This window comes from Paralichthys olivaceus, chromosome 15, assembly GCF_024713975.1.
Source record: "Paralichthys olivaceus isolate ysfri-2021 chromosome 15, ASM2471397v2, whole genome shotgun sequence".
In the NCBI taxonomy this organism is placed as follows: Eukaryota; Metazoa; Chordata; class Actinopteri; order Pleuronectiformes; family Paralichthyidae; genus Paralichthys; species Paralichthys olivaceus.
Window position 1 is genome coordinate 257,791 of NC_091107.1, and position 19,710 is coordinate 277,500.

General features: G+C 41.9%; 1 protein-coding gene across 4 annotated transcripts in view; it reads right to left on the bottom strand.

Annotated features, from left to right (window-relative positions):
• Positions 1-669: 669 nt before the first annotated feature.
• Positions 670-19,710, bottom strand: part of LOC109643755 (arrestin red cell) — a 19,504-nt gene continuing 463 nt past the window's right edge. Inside the window, exons 2-17 of one of the 4 annotated variants that reach the window (XM_020108968.2) lie at positions 13,925-13,955; positions 13,631-13,691; positions 13,390-13,434; positions 11,406-11,503; positions 11,204-11,302; positions 10,499-10,558; positions 10,043-10,110; positions 9,310-9,445; positions 9,116-9,200; positions 8,631-8,703; positions 8,184-8,321; positions 7,924-8,007; positions 6,110-6,133; positions 5,162-5,238; positions 4,860-4,914; positions 670-4,516 (exon numbers count right to left, since the gene is read on the bottom strand). In XM_020108968.2, coding sequence (XP_019964527.1) covers positions 4,426-4,516; positions 4,860-4,914; positions 5,162-5,238; positions 6,110-6,133; positions 7,924-8,007; positions 8,184-8,321; positions 8,631-8,703; positions 9,116-9,200; positions 9,310-9,445; positions 10,043-10,110; positions 10,499-10,558; positions 11,204-11,302; positions 11,406-11,503; positions 13,390-13,434; positions 13,631-13,691; positions 13,925-13,955 — 1,225 coding nt within the window. In that variant the 3' untranslated portion in view covers positions 670-4,425. Of the gene's footprint in view, positions 4,520-4,859; positions 4,915-5,161; positions 5,239-6,109; positions 6,134-7,923; positions 8,008-8,183; positions 8,322-8,630; positions 8,704-9,115; positions 9,201-9,309; positions 9,446-10,042; positions 10,111-10,498; positions 10,559-11,203; positions 11,303-11,405; positions 11,504-13,389; positions 13,435-13,630; positions 13,692-13,924; positions 13,956-19,710 lie in introns of all 4 variants that reach the window. The other 3 variants (XM_020108967.2, XM_020108970.2, XM_020108969.2) reach the window with 3 other exon arrangements.

The following is a 19,710-nucleotide window of genomic DNA, read 5'->3' on the forward strand; positions in this document are numbered from 1 at the left end:
GAACTTTCATTTTTCAGTGAACTATCCCTTTAAGTTTCATTCTCATTATTATTATGTGACAGATTCCCCAGAGCACACTGCAGCTTTATGATGTCATCACTGACATCACAGTGGAAACGTGTGATGGTCAGGGTGGATCCTGTATCGTGCTGGCGCCTGATCGTAGTGGTGGACCATGATGGTGGACCATGATGGTAGACTATGATCACAATAAGACTGCTTGATAAACAATATGTCTCCTCAGATACTCGACCATTACTGACAACAACTTCTCAATTTATTCACGTTCCATCAAGCTTCAAACTGTTTCCTCTAACCAGCGCTGTAACTACTCTTATTTCTCTGACGTTCTCAGTGACACGTGGCGTCTACTGCACTTGTGTCCTGGGAGACGGGTCCTCATGTGTCTCTGAGGTCTCTACGTTATTTTTCCCTGTTAAAAGGGTTTTTAGTAGTTTTACTCTTGTTGAGTTAAGAACAGAGGACGTCACAGCTCGTTAAAGCCTATGAGACAAATTGTGATTTGTGAATATGAGCTATACAAATAAATTTGATTGAAACAGAAAGAACAGTTTAAAAATCTATCGTCAATTTTGTTTGAGCAGTTTTAAAGAAAAATTAGTGTGAGTTTCCTCCGTGTTCAAAAACACAATCACCACGGCAACAGGATATGTTAGTTCATTTTACCTTTAATAATAAAAAGAAAACCAAAATAAAAATCTCAAAATAAAAAATACATGGCAAAACAATAGACTCTTAAATGATTATGAGAATAATCATGGTTGCAAATGATGATACAGTAGATAATAATAGTAAGTCACCATAATAATAATAATCAGAAGCATAATAATCGTAATTCTATCGTTCTGGTGTTCGTCCACCAGCAGAAATCACTTCCTGTTTTAGAGACATTATGGTTAAGCATCGCACAGGCCGGGGGCGTGGCACTTGTCAAAATATTTTCACACTTAGCAAAGTTACCCCACATATGCACAACGAAATAAAGACAGAGTCACAGCTCGTACAATTCACAGCACTGCTTCCAAATAAAAACTCCAATCAAATGAAAAGTTAAAAACATGCTGTGTCGATTCTTCTTCGTCCCTTCTGATTCGCAGCTTCAGTGACGGGCGGGGGGTGGGGGGGGTGTTTGGCAGTTTTTCAGATCAGGAAATAAAAAGTTTGTCGGTTCAACGACTCGATGAATCGAGTGAAAGACGCAACAAAGAAAGTGAAAGTGAAATAAAAGTTCCTTTGACTTCTGAATTGTTGAAATAAGTAAAAACTGAAAACAACAGATCGGAGCCATCGGACAATATTAGAAATGAACTTAAAATGGAAACATGGCTGAGAGGCTGATGTGGTTGAAGGGAAACACTGGCGCCATTTGGTTTATTTAAAAAATTTCTCTTTTACTTTTTGGCTGCTGACGTTTTCATGGCACTTATATATTTTTTTATGTTTAAACAACATTTTGTCACGTGGCATCAACATTGAAGGAAAAGATGAAATTATTATGATTTGGGGACATTGATAAGGAAATAAAAAAATATCAGTTATTTTATAATTAAAATTATTTTCAGGGTGTTGTCATGACAATACAATTCTTTAAATTAAACAGAAAAAAGCAGCAGTGTAAGAGAAAATACATTTTGTAATTTTTAAAACAAAGGTTTTGATATCTCAAAAAATATTTTGAGAAAAATACGACAGAAAATTTCACAATGTGTAATTTGAACAGGAAAAAAATCTATTTTTACAAGATCAACCATTTTTTAAAATTTAATAATCAGAGAAAAGTCTAATTTGTTCCAGTATTTCATTTAAATTGTTTATGATTCTGCATTTATTAAAGCTCCAGTGTGTCAGAATTAGGTGAAAGGATCTATTGGCAGAAATTTAATAATAATAAATAATAATCCTCATGTTTTCACTAGTTCGTTTCATCTAAACTGTTCGAAATTGTAATTTTCTTTACCCTAGAAAGAGACATTTATATTTAAATACTTTATATTTACTATTTATAATATTAAATATTTTTTCCTGTTTGGAGGGGGAGGGGGGGTGGGAGGTATTCAGCGGCAACATGCAACTTCTCCACTAGATGTCACTAAATTCTACACACTGTAGCTTTAAATCATTTTGAATCAATGTTTAAAAATCAAAGCTTTACTTATAGTAAATAAGTCACCAGGACGTGGTTTCTACTTGAAGCAGATTTATATTGAACCTGCTGATTCGAACATGTTGTTGGCAACAGTGTAAAAGGCACAAAGCAGTTTTAGTATTTTTTATTCTACAACACAAGTTATAAGGATTTTAAAGTGAGACCATGAAAATAAACCAAAATAAGCTTCAGTGTTTCCCTTAAACGAGCAGACGATGAAGTTTGAGCCTCAGAAAACTTGATTCAATAATTTCTTCACTCCTGGTGAACATGAGACCTGAAAGTGCGTCTGGTGATTTTCTATGCTTTTTCTTCAGCTGTTTTCAGACGTGAGCTCCAGGTAGAATCCAGAGACTCGTCTCCAGAGACTCGTCTCCAGAGTCTCGTCTCCAGAGACTCGTCTCCAGAGGCTTGTCTCCAGAGTTCATGTTTCACAGCTGAACAACTCAGCAGCAGGTTTTCTGCTCAGACTCGTTCAGCATCAGATCCTCCTCGTTCTTCAGGTGAGAGGTGGAGCAGACAGACAGGAAGTGATCATGTGATCATGGTTACATCACCTGACACCGTCGTCAGCTCTCATCACCACAAACTGTCTTCACGTCTTCGTCTGTGTCTTCTACGTGTGTGTCATCACTTTGTCTCCAGAGACATTTGTTTGTGTTTCTTCATGTTTGTGTCACGTGTTAGAAGCTCATCACCCCCCCACTCCCTCAGTGACTCAGTGGAGGACGCTCTGCTTTGTCCTCACTTCTCCTGGACTTAGACTTTATACAGGAGTGAAGGAGGAGACAGACAAACTGAGTCTCACTCTGACGTTTGAGTTCGTCCTCCAGAGGAAAAACAGACCTGAGTTCAGTCTGAAGCAGCTTCAGAGAAAAGACAGAAAAACCTCATTGAATCTATCTTCTGTACAAAAAGTCTGATTTCCTCTGATTTTACAGTTTGTACGTTTTATCTTAAATAAACTTAAAGTATTTTTGTTATTGTTCTGTTCAATCAATGAAGATGGATGAAATAATCGCCCCCTGGTGTCTGACTGCAGGTCATTAACCCCTCCTCCATGTTAGCAGATGGGACATGAACCATCGACGTTAAATAAATGTTTAAAGATGTTTCTGTCGTTTCAGCTCGTTCTTCTCTCTGATGTTTGTTCAAGTGTTTCTCATCAGTTTGGTTTCATCAGTTACTGATGATAGAAAAACAGGCAGAGACGTCATGATTGACAGCTGACACTGACTCAGGATTAGTCAGGTATTTGTGTGGGCGGGGCCTCAAGACCACTGCTCCACAATCACCACTGAAGACTCTGACTGTGAATAACATCATTGCCACAAGATGGCAACTTTCGAATCAGATATTTAGGCTTGATTTCTGGAGGAAGAGGAGACGAGTCTTCGTCTTTATTTAAAATCACTGATCTGATCTAGAAACAATAATTTGATTGTTAAACGACGGTTTATTTTCTTGTTGCTTTATTTTTACAAACTCAGAAAACGCTGACGACCGGACGTCTTCTTTCTGTAAGAAGTTTGAAATAAAAGGAAACGACTTCATTGACGCAGGAATGACTCCAAACAAAAGAACAAGGGTGGGGGGGTGGGGTCGGTCGGGTCGGTGGATGCTGGTGAAATCGAACTTCAGTCGTCTGTGAGACTGTTGTGAGTGTTTCCTCCTTTTGCGACCACAACATAAAAAGCGTCTACAGTGTAAATGTGAAGAAAAACTGCGTCACCACAGATCTCTGCGCTCGTCTTCAAATATAAATCCTGTTTGTACGTGACGCTGATCATCGACGCAGGAAAAGCTCGACATTCAAGAAGATTTTCAAAGTAAAGGAGGACAAGCGCTGCTTCTTCTGTGACTCTTCAGCTTCCTACACGTCTGTTCTTCATGTTTCTTATCGTTTTCCTCACGTGGTCGCCCTCCGGACTCCGCCCATACCTGAACGTCCTGAACTACAAACAAAGAGACAGCTGATATTCCATCTGGACCGCCAACATCTGTCCTGCAGCTGCATAACATCTAGAGTTTTTAAACCTTCAGCAAAAACAGGGAAACGGAGAAGATGGATGGAGGAGACGGTGGCAGGAAATGGCGGCGGCGTGATGAATGGCAGAAGCAAGAGAGGAAGAACACCAGCGAGGCCTGTGAAGCCTCCGTCTAAACACGCCCTCATCCATCACTGGGGAATGTAACGTGAAGAGTGTGTGTGTGTGTGTCTGTGTGTGTTTGAAGCAAGCATATGAAGGGTCGAAATCCTAGCAGTCCTCGTCTTTGTCATCCACGACGCCTTTGAGTCGCAGGCGGGCAAAGTCCTCGAAGACAAAGTCGTCGTCCTGGGAGATGCTGCTGCTAGACGAAGGATGACATCATCAAACACACCAATCAATCAAAGTTAGTGAAACTTTATTCTGCTGCGAACAAACGACTGGAAAGTTAGAATCTTATTTCTGTGTTTGAACTCATGAAAAGACTTCAACAGAGATCAACAGTTTCCTGAAGGTTTTCATCCACAATATTTTAACCATCCGAGGTCGACTCACCACAAACTACGAGATGTGAAATGTTATATCAACGGTTTTCTAAGAAGATTCTTTCTCCTTCTTGTTTTACTCTGAATCCGAAGCAGCTGTCGACTGGTTCCAGGATTAAAAGTCAAACATTCAGAAACAAACGTCAGGTTTTTACTCACTTTGTGTCAAACTCTATCAAATTGGTGTCGATGGGCGGGTCCATCTCTGGAACAGCTGTAACAAACACACAGGATGTCACATCGTTTCCATGGAAACTGCCTCTGGTCACTATGGTAATTCAGTGTATGAAGACCAGAGTAAAACCAGGCTGATCAATAACTGATCAATAAATCAATTAGTTGATAGACAAAAAATTTAAATAATCAATTCATTATTTCCATCTTTCCATTTTTCAAGTGCAATGACGACTACAACTCCCATCATCCCACAGTGCTCGGTCAATGTGTGTGTGTGCACTCACCTGACTGAGGACGTGACACTGGAGGCTCCACAGGTTTAGGATGCATCAAGATGAAGGGGAGCTCCACAGACACGTCTCTACAACACAGAGAGACAGAGACACAGAGAGAGACAGACACAGAGAGACAGAGAGAGAGAGACACACACAGAGAGAGAGACAGAGAGACAGAGACACAGAGAGACAGACAGAGACACAGAGAGAGACAGACACAGAGAGACAGAGACACACACAGAGAGAGAGAGACACAAACAGAGAGAGAGAGACAGACAGAGAGACACAGAGAGAGAGAGACACACAGAGAGACAGACAGAGACACAGAGAGAGAGACACAAACAGAGAGACAGAGACACACAGAGAGAGAGAGACACAAACAGAGAGAGAGAGACAGACAGAGAGACAGAGACACACAGAGAGAGAGAGAGACACAAACAGAGAGAGAGAGACACACAGAGAGAGACAGAGACACACACGAAATATGATGAAATAAATGAACAGGACATTGCAGATAAAAATCTGTGTCTGTGTCTCTAAGCTTCTCTTGTTTAAAACGAATTTAAATCGTTTTATTTCCGGTTTAAACTTCAGAACTGATTTATTTGTTGTTTAAACAAGATTTAAAATCAGTTTGTTTCTTGTTTTAACACAAATTTTCAAGTTTTATAAATTGATCCAACTGATTTCTTGTTGAAACTGATTAAAAACTGATTTAGAGGTCATTTATTTTGTTTTAAAAAAGGTTCAAATCAATTTAAACAAGTTTGTATCCACTTTAATAAAGTTAATATTTAGTTTTAAAAAACTCATGTCTCAATCAGTTCCAAACCAAACCAGTTTCGATCCATTTTAATCTGGTTTAACTCAAGATTTCTCTCTTGTTAAACCTTGAAGCTGTGTTTTCACGTGTGCTGTGTTCGTCAAATGAAAACTGAGGCCGTTGCTCACATTTACCTCTCCAACATGCCTCGCAGCAGCCTGAAGGGGGCGACAGAGGGAGGGGGCGGACACAGAAAGCCAAAAACACAGAGGGGAGATGAAATGAAAAGCGGGAGGCAACACAATCACAACAAACTACAGTGGTAGCAACAACAGTAAGGAGCAACTACAGCAGGAAGTCAAGTGGAGGGAGCAGGGGGTCAGGTGGAGAGAACAGGAAGTAAGAGCAGGATGCAGGAAGTCAGAGGAGGGAGTGGGAAGTCAAGTGGAGGGAGCAGGAAATCAAGTGGAGAGGGCAGGAAGTCCTCAGGAGAAAGCAGGAAGTCAGATGGAGAGAACAGGAAGTAAGAGGAGGGAGCAGGAAGTCAGGTGGAGAGCACAGGAAGTCCTCAGGAGGAAGCAGAAGGAAGCAGAAGGTCAGGTGGAAAGGGTGGGAAGTCCTCAGGGAGAAGCAGGAAGTCAGAGGAGGGGGCGGGAAGTGTGAGGCTGAGCTTATCTGACATCAGGATCAGATTACAAACTACAACTGGATCATTTTTCTACTTCCTGTGCTCATACAACAGCTGCCAATTATTTTCTCAATTAATCAATTTATTGTTTTCATCCAATCACATTCAAGAAGCTGAAGATAATTAGTTCATCATCATGTACGAACCAGATCAAAGACTGTAAAAAAAGATCACAGACTATAAATAAACAGAGCAGAGAAGAAGACACGGTAGGTGGCGGTAAATCACCTTGACGTTTGTTGCCACCCACCAATTAACAGAACAAAGAAACAGAAGAAGACACTTCCTCCAGAAGTGAAGCTAAAATATCTCCACTCCAATACCAACGCTGCCATCTTGTGGTGATGACGTCATTTACAGTCAGAGAGTCTGTGCTGTAGTGATCGTGGAGTGGAGGCGTGCTATCGAGGCCCCGCCCACACATTCTTGATTAATCCTGAGTCAGTGCCAGCTGTCAATCAGGACGTCTCCGCCTGTTTTTATATCATCAAATTAATTCAAACCAAACTGATCAGAAACTTGAACAAACATCAGAGAGAAGAACGAGCTGAACCGACAGAAACATCTTTGACAAACTGTTATTTAACGTCTACTTTGATTTTTTAGTTTGGTTCATGTCCCATCTGCTAACATGGAGGAGGAGGGTTTATGAGCTAAACTGCAGCCAGACACCAGGGGGCGATAGAGCTTTCATGTCCTGTCATCTTTATTTACAGTCTGTGGTTTTAATGTTGATGGTCGAGCTGAAACTTGAGGCTGAGGACAGGAAGTGATGTCAGGAGAATGGGAGGAGTGTGTGTGTATGTGTGTCTGTGTGTGTACGTGTGTCTGTGTGTGTGTGTGTGTGTGTATTAGAGGTGTAACTGTACATGTTTCCTAACCAAACATTTCCGGTATGGGCCCTTCAGTTTGATACGCACGTGTTTACGAGTGGGTCTTATTTGTGTGCGTCTCAAATTCCGAAGGACACCTTAAGCGAAGGACTGGATGTGGTCATTGCGACCGCAAACAAACAGGAGTGTGAAGACGCCCCCCCCTTGTCATCATTGTTTGTGTGGGACCACTTCAGTTTCACTGTAACGATGCCGACTCCTTTAAACAGTGTCATCAGAATGACTGCAACTTAGGAAATAACACAAACAGTGGGACAAGGTGTACCGTTACACCCCCAGTGTGTGTGTGTGTGTCTGTGTGTATGTATGTGTGTCTGTGTATGTTTGTGTGTGTCTGTTTGTGTGTGTGTGTGTCTGTGTATGTATGTGTGTCTGTCTGTGTATGTATGTGTGTCTGTGTGTGTCTGTGTATGTGTGTGTCTGTTACCCTCCACGTGAGACCACCAGCTTCACTTTGACTCTGTACGACACCAGGATCCCCAGAACCTCTTTGTTGGTGACATCCTTCACACTGCAACACAAACAGAGCTGGTCACATCGCCCCCTGGTGGCCTGATCATCATCATAAGAAGTAAAGAGCCTTGAGTTCATGTGTATTAAGATTTGATGATATACAAATAAAACGAATGACTGCAGCAACACCTGTGTGTGTGTGTGTGTGTGTGTGTGTGTGTGTGTGTGTGTTACATGGTGGACGAGGCCAGGTTGGTGTCTTCATGTTTGAGTTTTCCGTCCAGAGCGAGTCCTCTCTTCTCTCTGTTCTTGTCGAGCGTCGGAGTCAGAGTGTAAACTTTACAGAAGGTGGAGCTGGATGACACCTGGTCACTATGGAGACCACACACTGCTGTCAATCAAAGTGTAAACCCCACCCACTGACTTCAAACCAACTTTGTAAAACTGAACAAACAGTTGAAACCAGTTCTACTCTTGTTTATTCAGCTAAAACCGAATCCAGTGAATCCAACTGATGACATCTTATTAAAACAAGATCAAATATTCAGATGTTTCAACTTGAAATGTTTTCAGATATAAATGATTCAATTTAAATTTGAATGTAAAAATCAGCTGTTTTAACTGAAAATGAATCTACTGATTTTACACAGTAATCTCTTCTGCTGAGTAACTGTAACTTACTCTGCCTCCAGCTGAGCCACAGGACATTTGTACTGAGCCGTACTGAACAGACAGATATCTGCATACTGACGCACTGCAGAGAGAGAGAGAGACACACAGAGCATGTTACACGGGCTGCTAAGGTGTAGATCGGGCACTGTCCAATAAGAGGGTCGGCGGTTTGATCCCAGTCTTCCCCATCTGCATGCTGAAGTGTCTTTGGGCGAAATGCCAAACCCAGAATGGCCCCTTATAGAGAAAGTGCTGCCTGTATGAACTGTATGAATGTGTGTGAATGGATCTTTGTAAATACACAACATTTATTATTTATACATTTGGAGACACACGTAAAAAAAGTAAATGTTGGTTTGCTGAAGAAAATGAATCCCTCTGCAAACTGCAGCTTGGTTGTTAACGACACATTTAGTTTCACTGTTTAAACACAGAAAGTCGATGATGAAATAGAAACAGGAAGAAAGAGAAAGAAAAAGACAACACACTCGAACCTGAAATCTTGACTCTCTTGACGGTCTTGGTGGAGTTGTTGGTGACGTGAACGTTGACACTGATGGGTTCTCCGTGGTAATACAACTACACACACACACAGTAGATCCTTACATCAACACATTAACTCACCAGGTTCCTCATTTATGTGTGTGAGTGGTTAGCTGTGTGAGCGTGTGGTTAACTGTGTGTGTACCTCCTTGTCCAGAGAGGCCTCCAGGTGCAGGGATCTGTCCGACATCAGGAAGCTGCGAGTCGTCTCCACCATCGGCTGAGGACCTGGTTTCTCTGGAGCATATTGAACCTTCCTGATGACCAGACGCACTGAGTTCCTACACACACACACACACAGACACACACAGACACACACACACAATGTTTTTTGTCAGTGAAGCAGAAAAACTAATTTTAACAGTTTGATGAAACTCAAGATGAATGATCTTCTTTTTAACTGAATGTGATTTGAAAAGAAACAGTGACACCAACAGAGACGACAGTGAAACTGCAGCTACATCATTATATATATATGAGACAGATTGTGATTTGTGAATATGGGCTATACAAATGAAATTTGATTGATAGTAATCATGGCTAAATGACAGATTTGTTTGCAGTGTCACCTGAGGATAAACCCTCTGTATCTTCCTGACAACACCATGATGTTGGAACACTGAAGCTGTCGGCCATGTTTGTTTACCACACGTTTACTCAAGTCTCTGGTTTCCTCCTCAGAGAAAAGATCAGTTGATGCCAGGTTTTTTCTCATTTTTGTTAAAAAAATGCAACAAACTCAAATAAAGTCTGATCCAGAGTCAGCTGAGCTCCTGATGAATATTAAACCTTCGTACATTCCGGTCTGTTCCTGTTGACGGGCGTGAGAAACTAAAGCTCATTTCTCCAGCTCTCTGAATCCTCACAAACCTTCTCACCTCTTGTGAATCTTCTCTTCTATCGACTTGGCACAGAAAGCTCTGATCTCAAAGTCGACGCCACAGGCCTGAGGACACAGACGAGAAAACCCAGTTCAGCTGCTGATGTTAAACTGATCCATTATTCTGAATTCTTCTCTGCTGATGTTCAGGACAAGCAACGAGTCCTTATTCATGTTCTCACAGTAAATAAATTAAAAATAAGTAAATGTAACCGAGCTTTGATTTTACTGTTTAACCATAAACATCATTATAAACAAAGAGAAAATATAACCACATATATAAACCTTGAATGAAGAAGGCAAGATTATTAAATGTTAAATTATGTTAAAAAAATAAAATCTTTTCTGCTTTGTTTTTTATAAAAAATAAAAAGGTTAGGTGTGTGTGTGTCTGTGAATGTGCGTCTCTCTCTCTCTCTCTGTGTGTGTGTGTGTGTGTCTGTGTGTGTGTTACCTTCCCAGTGTCCTCTGGGCCGGGCTGTAAAGTGACAGAACACGGGAGGTTCTGAGGAATCTGAATCAACAGACATAAAAAAATTCAGTTTCTGAATTAAAGTCATAAAATAAAAACATATGAATCAGTTAAAAATATAATCACACAAATAAACATGTGAACAAGTTCTGTGAGCTCTGATCCTGACGACTCATGTTCAGTTGTTAATAAAGTTTTTAAACCAGCGCAGACTGACTCGTAGAAAAGAGCTGCAGGCGACGGGAGGATCCGTTGCTAGCATGGTTGTCACAATAAGACATTTTGGTGCCACGATTATTGTCAGAGGAAATATCACGGTTTCATGAATATATACACTATAGAAGGAAAAAGATACAACAAACAATGTATAGTGAATATATAGCAAATAATATAAGTAATAAACATAACATAATTATTATTATCATCAACGATATCCAGTTAGTTTATATAGTTTAACGTTTGGCTGTTTAAAAGTAATTTATGAAAGATATTTTATTTAGTTGCCTTATTGTGGAGAGAGAGGGAGAGAGAGAGAGAGGGAGAGAGAGAGAGAGGGAGAGAGAGCGCCAGGACTCCATAGTTAGACATCGTAGCTTGAAATCGTGACGTTATCAAACGTAAAATCGGTTAAATGCGACGTCCCTAGTTGCTAATGGAGAACGTCAGAGACGCGGTCATGTGACTCACAGTGAAGTAGAAGGGATGTGCATGTTGACCAAGTTTCTTCAGCAGCCGCTCCTGAAGACGACTGTTTGGTTTCCGCTCCTCAGGCACCGGAGGAAACGCCTGTCAGACATAGAGCAGGGTTTAATAAGAAGATAAGTGAAACCACAGGAAGGTCATATGTTCATCGGTTAAATACACAGTAAAAGTACTTAGGTACTCTGACCTGGAAGGTGGAGATGTAGAGATCCTTCCTGAACGACAGACCCAGCACATCCAGGTCCTCACGTCCGTAACGAAACGCACACGTCAGCGTGACGAAGACTGTGGCGAGGAAGAGAAGTGTTTGTTTGTCACATGACTCATCACCTGAGCATTTCCTCATTAAAATGTCTAAAACCATCGAACCTACATTATATATATGTTTACGTACATTATACACAATGTTGTATTCAAGCTAACACAACTTTTATTTCTGTTCACACAAGCTTTTGTCCAAACTATGCATGATGAAGGAAAAACACACAGCTAGCTCGTTAGCCTTTTAGCCTGATGATCACTGAAGCTCCTCCCACTAAAGTGCAAACACACAGAGGAACCAAGTGACCTAAGATGATCATGTGACAAGAAACTGTGGGGAAGACAAGAGTCCCATAATCCTCTGCTGCTTCACAACATCAAACTACTGTAAGTTTTGGATTTTGAGACACATATAAACCGAAATGATACATTTTAGGTTTTAAATCGTAGAATAAAGTGATTATGATGGAAAGTCACATTTTTAATCTTTAATACATTTTTCCTGACGACCATGAAGGTCACACATGAAGCTGTTATCAGATGTGAGCTCCAGGTAGAATCCAGAGACTCATCTCCAGAGACGCTCGTCTCCAGAGGCTCTCGTCTCCAGAGACGCTCGTCTCCAGAGACACTCATCTCCAGAGGCTCGTCTCCAGAGACGCTCATCTCCAGAGACACTCATCTCCAGAGGCTCGTCTCCAGAGGCTCGTCTCCAGAGGCTCGTCTCCAGAGGCTCTCGTCTCCAGAGACGCTCGTCTCCAGAGACGCTCGTCTCCAGAGGCTCGTCTCCAGAGACGCTCGTCTCCAGAGACTCATCTCCAGAGAGGCTCGTCTCCAGAGAGGCTCGTCTCCAGAGATGCACGTCTCCAGAGACTCATCTCCAGAGACGCTCGTCTCCAGAGACACTCGTCTCCAGAGACACTCGTCTCCAGAGACTCATCTCCAGAGAGGCTCGTCTCCAGAGAGGCTCGTCTCCAGAGATGCACGTCTCCAGAGACGCTCGTCTCCAGAGACACTCGTCTCCAGAGACACTCATCTCCGGAGACGCTCGTCTCCAGAGGCTCGTCTCCAGAGGCTCGTCTCCAGAGACTCGTCTCCAGAGGCTCGTCTCCAGAGACTCGTCTCCAGAGACTCATCTCCAGAGACACATCTCCAGAGACACTCGTCTCCAGAAGCTCATCTCCAGAGACTCGTCTCCAGAGACGCTCGTCTCCAGAGATGCACGTCTCCAGAGACTCATCTCCAGAGACGCTCGTCTCCAGAGGCTCGTCTCCAGAGACCCGTGTCTCCAGAGGCTCGTCTCCAGAGACCCGTGTCTCCAGAGGCTCGTCTCCAGAGACTCGTCTCCAGAGTTCATGTTTCACATGAACAACTCAGCAGCAGGTTTTCTGCTCAGACTCGTTCAGCATCAGATCCTCCTCGTTCTTCAGGTGAGAGGTGGAGCAGACAGACAGGAAGTGATCATGTGATCATGTTTACATCACCTGACACCGTTGTCAGCTCTCATCACCACAAACTGTCTTCACGTCTTCGTCTGTGTCTTCTATGTGTGTGTCAGCACTTTGTCTCCAGAGACATTTGTTTGTGTGTCTTCATGTTTGTGTCACGTGTTAGAAGCTCATCACCCCCCACTCCCTCAGTGGAGGACGCTCTGCTTTGTCCTCACTTCTCCTGGACTTAGACTTTATACAGGAGTGAAGGAGGAGACAGACAAACTGAGTCTCACTGTCCTCCAGAGAAGATCCAGAGACCTGAGGAGTTCAGTCTGAAGCAGCTATGGTAAGTTTGAGGACTGTGGGAAAGTTGAAAATCCAATAGTGCTTTGTCTATTTTAAGTTTCTGTCTATGATAAAGTTTTTAAAGTGTTAAACTGAAGCACACATTCAGAGCTCAGGAAGAAGTGGTCTGACCTTTCCTGTCCTTCAGATACTCGGGGTCCACGAGGATCACTCCGTCTGTCAGCAGGAGGAAGGAAGAAAAAACCCTGTGTCAGCATAAACCTACGTCCACACTTTGTGCACTCAGCTGTTTTTAAACATGTGACCTTTCAACCACCGACTGACAGATTCTAAATGCTCAGCAACTGGAAAAACATTTTCTACTGAGCACGAAACGCTGTGAAATCCTTAAAGCTCAGAGGAGTCGACTCACCTACAGGATCCACATGATCCAGATGATCCACAAAGTCTCTTTTTCCCAGGTAAACTGTCACCTGCACACAAACCTCACGTTCAGTCACTTTAACTCTAGAAACTACTTCTGTGACAAAAGGTTTCTCATGACTCTAAAAAGATCTGATAACAGAGAGCAGGTAATTATTATCATCATGTTCTCAATATTATCGTTATCACAGTCAAAGTTCCTCTTTAAAGACGTCATCGTTTCGACAGATCATTTCCTCTCAGTCGTGTCGGTTGCTGCAGGATTACTGAAGAACTGACTCACCTTACAGTTAGGGCTTGACTTCTTGAAAACTCTGAGTAGTTTGGAAAGAGGAAGAAAAGACAGTGACGTTAGTTTTCTTGTCAGTGTTGGTTTGAATGTAGAAACTGGGACGTGCGAGAAAATATTCTGTCAAGATAATCGGAGGAAACTAAGTCACAGTTTATTTCAACACGACAGGAAGTTGGGGAGGAAGTGAAGAAATAGAGAAATGGAGAAATAAAAGGAATTTATTATGAGGCGTCAGAGGTTTGATGGTTCAGTAAGATCTGACTCCATAAACTTGGTCCTCACAGAGGTGGCTGATGGGAAACGGGTTTAATGATGGTGTGTTGATCGTGTGATGTTTACAGTCACAGCTCAGCCAGGAAACCTAAAGTCTCCCATGATTCCCTGCTCCTTCTTCTCATGGTGGAGGCAGATGTCTCCACACTGAGTCTGGTTCTAGAGGTTTCTCTCTGTTAACGAGGGAGTTTCTCCTCCACAGTCTCAAAGTGCTGGTTTCTCTATATTAAATAAGATTTGAAGGTCTTGACCTTCTATGTAAAGAGGTGATGTATATTAGGATTTGGTGCTATACAAATAAATTGAATTGAATGGTCACTCAGCTCAGATTCATCTTCAGGAGGCGGGGCTGTTGTGTAATTTGCTACTACACGCTTGTTTGATGTCTTGGTGTGTGCATATATTAAAACACTCTTCATCTACATCCACATTTATATTTAACGAGTTTTCTTTCAGATTCTGACGATCGATGACTAACGCGTTCCTCCAGCTGCCGGGCTCACGGTGAGCCAGCTGACCAATCGGAGCAGGGCTCTATCAAGACTTAAAGAGACAGGAGCTCAAACCAAGTGTTACAGACACACAAACCCAAAATAAAATCTATAATGTGACAGAAGATATTGATGAGTGACGAGTAACATCTGCTTCTTCCATTCCAATTTAATTCCACCCATTGGTCAGAGATGACGCCACAAAAAGTGGACGTCCATCTCAGCTGACTCGGACGTCCACAGACATAACACATGTTCTTACATGTCATATGTGCACATGTTCATCACAGAGTTCAGACCGTGACAGAAATGTTCCATGATGTGACGGATCAGCAGATTTTATTAAAACGTTCTGTTCATGTGACTACAGAACTAGAGTTAAATGAACGCTCACATAATTGAGATGTACCTAAAATTAATATTTAACAGATTTAAATATCTTGTTAAAGTTTAGGGCTTTAAGACCCTGAGTCAGAACAAATCTCGTCTTTTGATTCATTTTCAAACAAACCAAGTCCAGTTAGAACCAGATCGTCCCGCAGGACATCTCCGTCCAATCAGCAGCACAGTTTGATTGACAGCTTTCTCACCAACCAGTCAGCACAACAATCCCGGCCACTTCCTGGTGGCGGCACACAAACAGGAAGTAACAAACACAGCGGCTTGTGTTAAAGAAAATGAAAATTATGCGAAGCTGCTGCAATGAACTCCCAGCTTCCTGTCACAACTGTGATACATTTAACACAGACAGACAAACACACAACAACATACAACTGGGTCTGATTCCGTCTCATCGACTTTAGATTTCACAGATGAACCGACTTCACTGTCAGAGCTAAAACTAACCGACATCTTCAACTGGACCATTTTCTGTCGTTGGTTTATAAAAACTTCACAACAGTGAGAAACGTGACAAACCAACAACAACAACTCCAAACTATTCCGATTTCAAAAGATTCGAAGCAAAAGAAAAGCAGGAAACTCTGACGTGGATCTGAACGAGTGAAAGATTTGTTCCAACTTTTAACTTCGACCACTGGAACATTTTGTTAAATCATCAGAATAAGTTAAAGAACAATGTTGATAAAAACAAGTCACTAATTAATGGATAACAGTTTAATCAGGATGGAGGACGCTTGTTTCTTGTCCAGACTTGAAGGCGGCGTGTTGACATGATGCAGCGTGGTCACAGGAGGACGGGACTTTCCACACTCTCACTGTCTTTCTCAGCCTTCGTCCCTGCAGACCTTTCCACTGCAGGTGGACCAGCTGCCGGCGCCGCCATGAAACTTCCATTCGGTTTGAGAGTTGTGGAAGCAGCCGGCAGAGCGTGAAGGCGTGTTTACACGCAGCAGTTTTATTCCCACGAGCATCAGGTTCCACCTCACATCACGACTGTCGAGCTGCACCGCTGTTTGTGCAGGTAAACATGTGACAGTCACCGTTCAGACGCACGTCAGCAGCCAAACAAACCTGCTCATCACATCCATCCGCTCTGATCGAGCCAAACTTTTCATTCCATGTTGTGTAGTCATGTTGTGTAGTCATGTTGTGAAGTCATGTTGTGTAGACATGTTGTGTAGTCATGTTGTGTAGTCATGTTGTGTAGTCATGTTGTGTAGACATGTTGTGTAGTCATGTTGTGTAGTCATGTTGTGTAGTCATGTTGTGTAGTCATGTTGTGTAGACATGTTGTGTAGTCATGTTGTGTAGACATGTTGTGTAGACATGTTGTGTAGTCATGTTGTGTAGTCATGTTGTGTAGACGTGTTGTGTAGTCATGTTGTGTAGTCATGTTGTGTAGTCATGTTGTGTAGTCATGTTGTGTAGACATGTTGTGTAGTCATGTTGTGTAGTCATGTTGTGTAGACGTGTTGTGTAGTCATGTTGTGTAGTCATGTTGTGTAGTCAGTGTGTGTAGCAGATTGTCGACTCGTTCACAACAACAGAAACATGTGGGGACACTCAGGCGAGGGGTGGAGCCTGTAGAGCAGCAGGAGGCGGGACATGGCGTCTAAACTGTGTAAAGATCAGTGTTGTTGTTTACAGCTCGTCCACACGGCGTCGGCCCTCATCACCAAAACATCTGGAACCTCCTCGTCTGTCCAAGTGGACGTCTTCGTCCTCTACGTGTACGGCTCCTCTTCTTCATCCTGAGACATTTGTGTTCTTCAGTTTCACGTCCGTCACGTGTTAGAAATCTCAGAGACACGCCCACTCGCACACTGAGAAGGTTCCAGATGTTTTTGACTCACTCTGACATACAGATGTTTCACTAGAGGCTGCAGGAGAAGATCCAGAACATGTCCAGAGACACTGACTCAGACATTTGTTCTTACATACAGAACATGTCAGGAACACGTCAAGAACATGTCACAACACATCAAGAACATGTCAGGAACACGTCAAGAGAACACGTCAGGAACACGTCCAGAACATGCCAGGAACACATCAAGAACACGTCAGGAACATGTCACAACATGTCAAGAACATGTGAGGAACATGTGAGGAGTATGTCAGGAACACGTCAGAGCTTCATGTCTGAAAACATCTTGTCTACGAAGATTCTGGATTAATTCACAACATAAAAAAAGAGTTTGATAGATGAGATTTTGGCTCAATGTGTTTCCATGTGGAGAAAACGTGTCCAGAGTAAAAAAATTAGCGGCTGAATCTGATCTGAAGCTTCATGAGTTTCAAACTCTCACATGCAGAACCTCCAGAACATGTCAGGAGCATGCGTGTGATTCAGTTCATGTCTGAAAAAAAAACGTCACCAATTAACAGGAAAACTGTTGGTATAAAACTGTTTAACCCTAGTTTTTGTGTAAACAAACAACAGACAGAGATGAAAACATAATGTCGGAGATAAAAACATGTTTATGAAGCGTTGCGTGTTAAATTCTGCAGCTTCAGACACTGACACATCCAATCACACGGCTCAGCTGCTGGCAATCATCTGTACTACTTCAATTAATTTAACCAGCTGATCTGACAAAGGTTTTTAGTTTTAAACTGAAAGAGTCTGAAGATTATTTTCCTGATAAAAAAACAGAAAAATTTAGAATCACTTTCTTTTCAGTTTCTGATGCTCGATTTCTGATACTGACGTCTTTGAAATGAATTCTGTAAAAAACATTAGTGTGTTTGAGATGTTGATTTGATCCTTTACGTTCTCGATCATTTCTGTTTCATTATTTATTATTTATGTTTAGATTTTATTTCATATCATTTTAAGCCTGTTCAGCACTTGTTGTTTTAAATTGTATATTGTATCATTTATTTATAATCCTCTGAGGTGTCTTCAGTTTGTGTTGCAGGTCTGTTCTTACACACAGGTTATCATCATTATTATTGTTGTTGAGAGGAACCAGAGTGTGAAGCCATAGTTTTCCTGTGTGATAACGTCTAAATGTTCCAGGAAGTTTCCTCATGTCAGTGTTCACATGCCCCCCCCCTTGTTTCCCACCTGTTTCCTATCAGGAAGTAACGTGGGCAGAGACAGGAAGTCCAGGCTGAAGTGGTCAGAGTGAAAGTCAACACACGATCACAAAGTTCAACCCAGCAGCCACTTGTTATACGATAAACTACAATAAACGAGAAACAAGTGAAGACAAAGTGTTTGTGTTGATCAGCTGTGAAACGTCTTTGTTTGTCTGTTTCCATCTCATTCATCTATTTATTCAATATGTGTCATTTCATTCTGTTGTAGCATATTTATTATTTATTCTACATTTTCTTTCTCTGACAGTTTATAAAAAAGAATCATTTTGAACCTACTTAGGAACCAACAGAACTCTACATGACATGTTTGAGCAGGATGTGATGTCATTTTTTGTCTTGTGTATAAAGTGAATCATAAAAACAGCTGTCAATCATTTTCCTGCCAATCAATCAATCAATCAATCACTGCAGCTCTTCAATTACCAGCAAACACCTGTCACATGATAAAACTACAAATGACGATGTTGGCAAAAGTTAAATCGAGATTAAATGTTTCTATAAATTATTAAAATGATAAATGTCACATTATTATTTCTGTTTTGACTTAAGATTGAGTGAGGGTCTCCTTTATTTCAGGGAATCAGAAACACTTAACAATATCTTATCAGCCTGATCAGTTACATGTTAAACCTCTGCACTGTGTTTACACAATGTGCAAATGATATATACAATTAACATACATATATCTGTTATGTTGCTATTGATGAATGTAAATGTAAAATTATTGATACTGACTTATCTCCCTGCTCGAATAAAACATTGTCCACATGAGACAGAAGACGTCAGAACTTTTCTTGTAGAACACAGTCAATTTAAATCTGCATTGACTGATCAAGACTCGAGATTCATTTAGCATCTGTTTCCACGTTTCAGCTACGTCCACTTATGTTTGTCTGATCTCTTTCATACTTCGTCTGTCCTTGATTTCAAACATTCTTCTTTGTTTAATTAACCAACGTCTTCTACTATTGTCGTCATCATCATCATCATCATCGTTACTTCAGATGTAGCAGTGAGTGTAAACACCTGAGGATCAAAGGAACCGGTTGATCTGGATCCAGGGCTTTGATCACCTGCTCACTGCGGCTCCTGCTTCATTCTCATGCGGTGTCATGAACCACAAACACGGGCCAACCACAGCAGCCTCCACCGAACTCCAGCAGAAAAACCTCTCATTTATAAACTCCTCGTTTCATCAGGGGTATGAAACACAAGTACGCGTTTCTAAAGAATCTGTCAATGTTTCAGGTGACATCGGCATCAACAGAATCCACACTTTACTCCCATGAAACGTCAGGTTAGTGTGCAAGGATCGATGCCGCCCACCTCGGCCGTGTTGTGGGAGTCCCTGTGTCCACGGTGACAGCTGGGTTCTATTCAACACACAGACGTGCAGGGGGGAACAGCGGCTGGTACACGAAGGCACACGGATTCATACTAACATCAGTCACACGCTTCATCTGACAGATTAGTGATCGGGGAAGCTGCGTCCTGTCCGCGGTTAGCTAA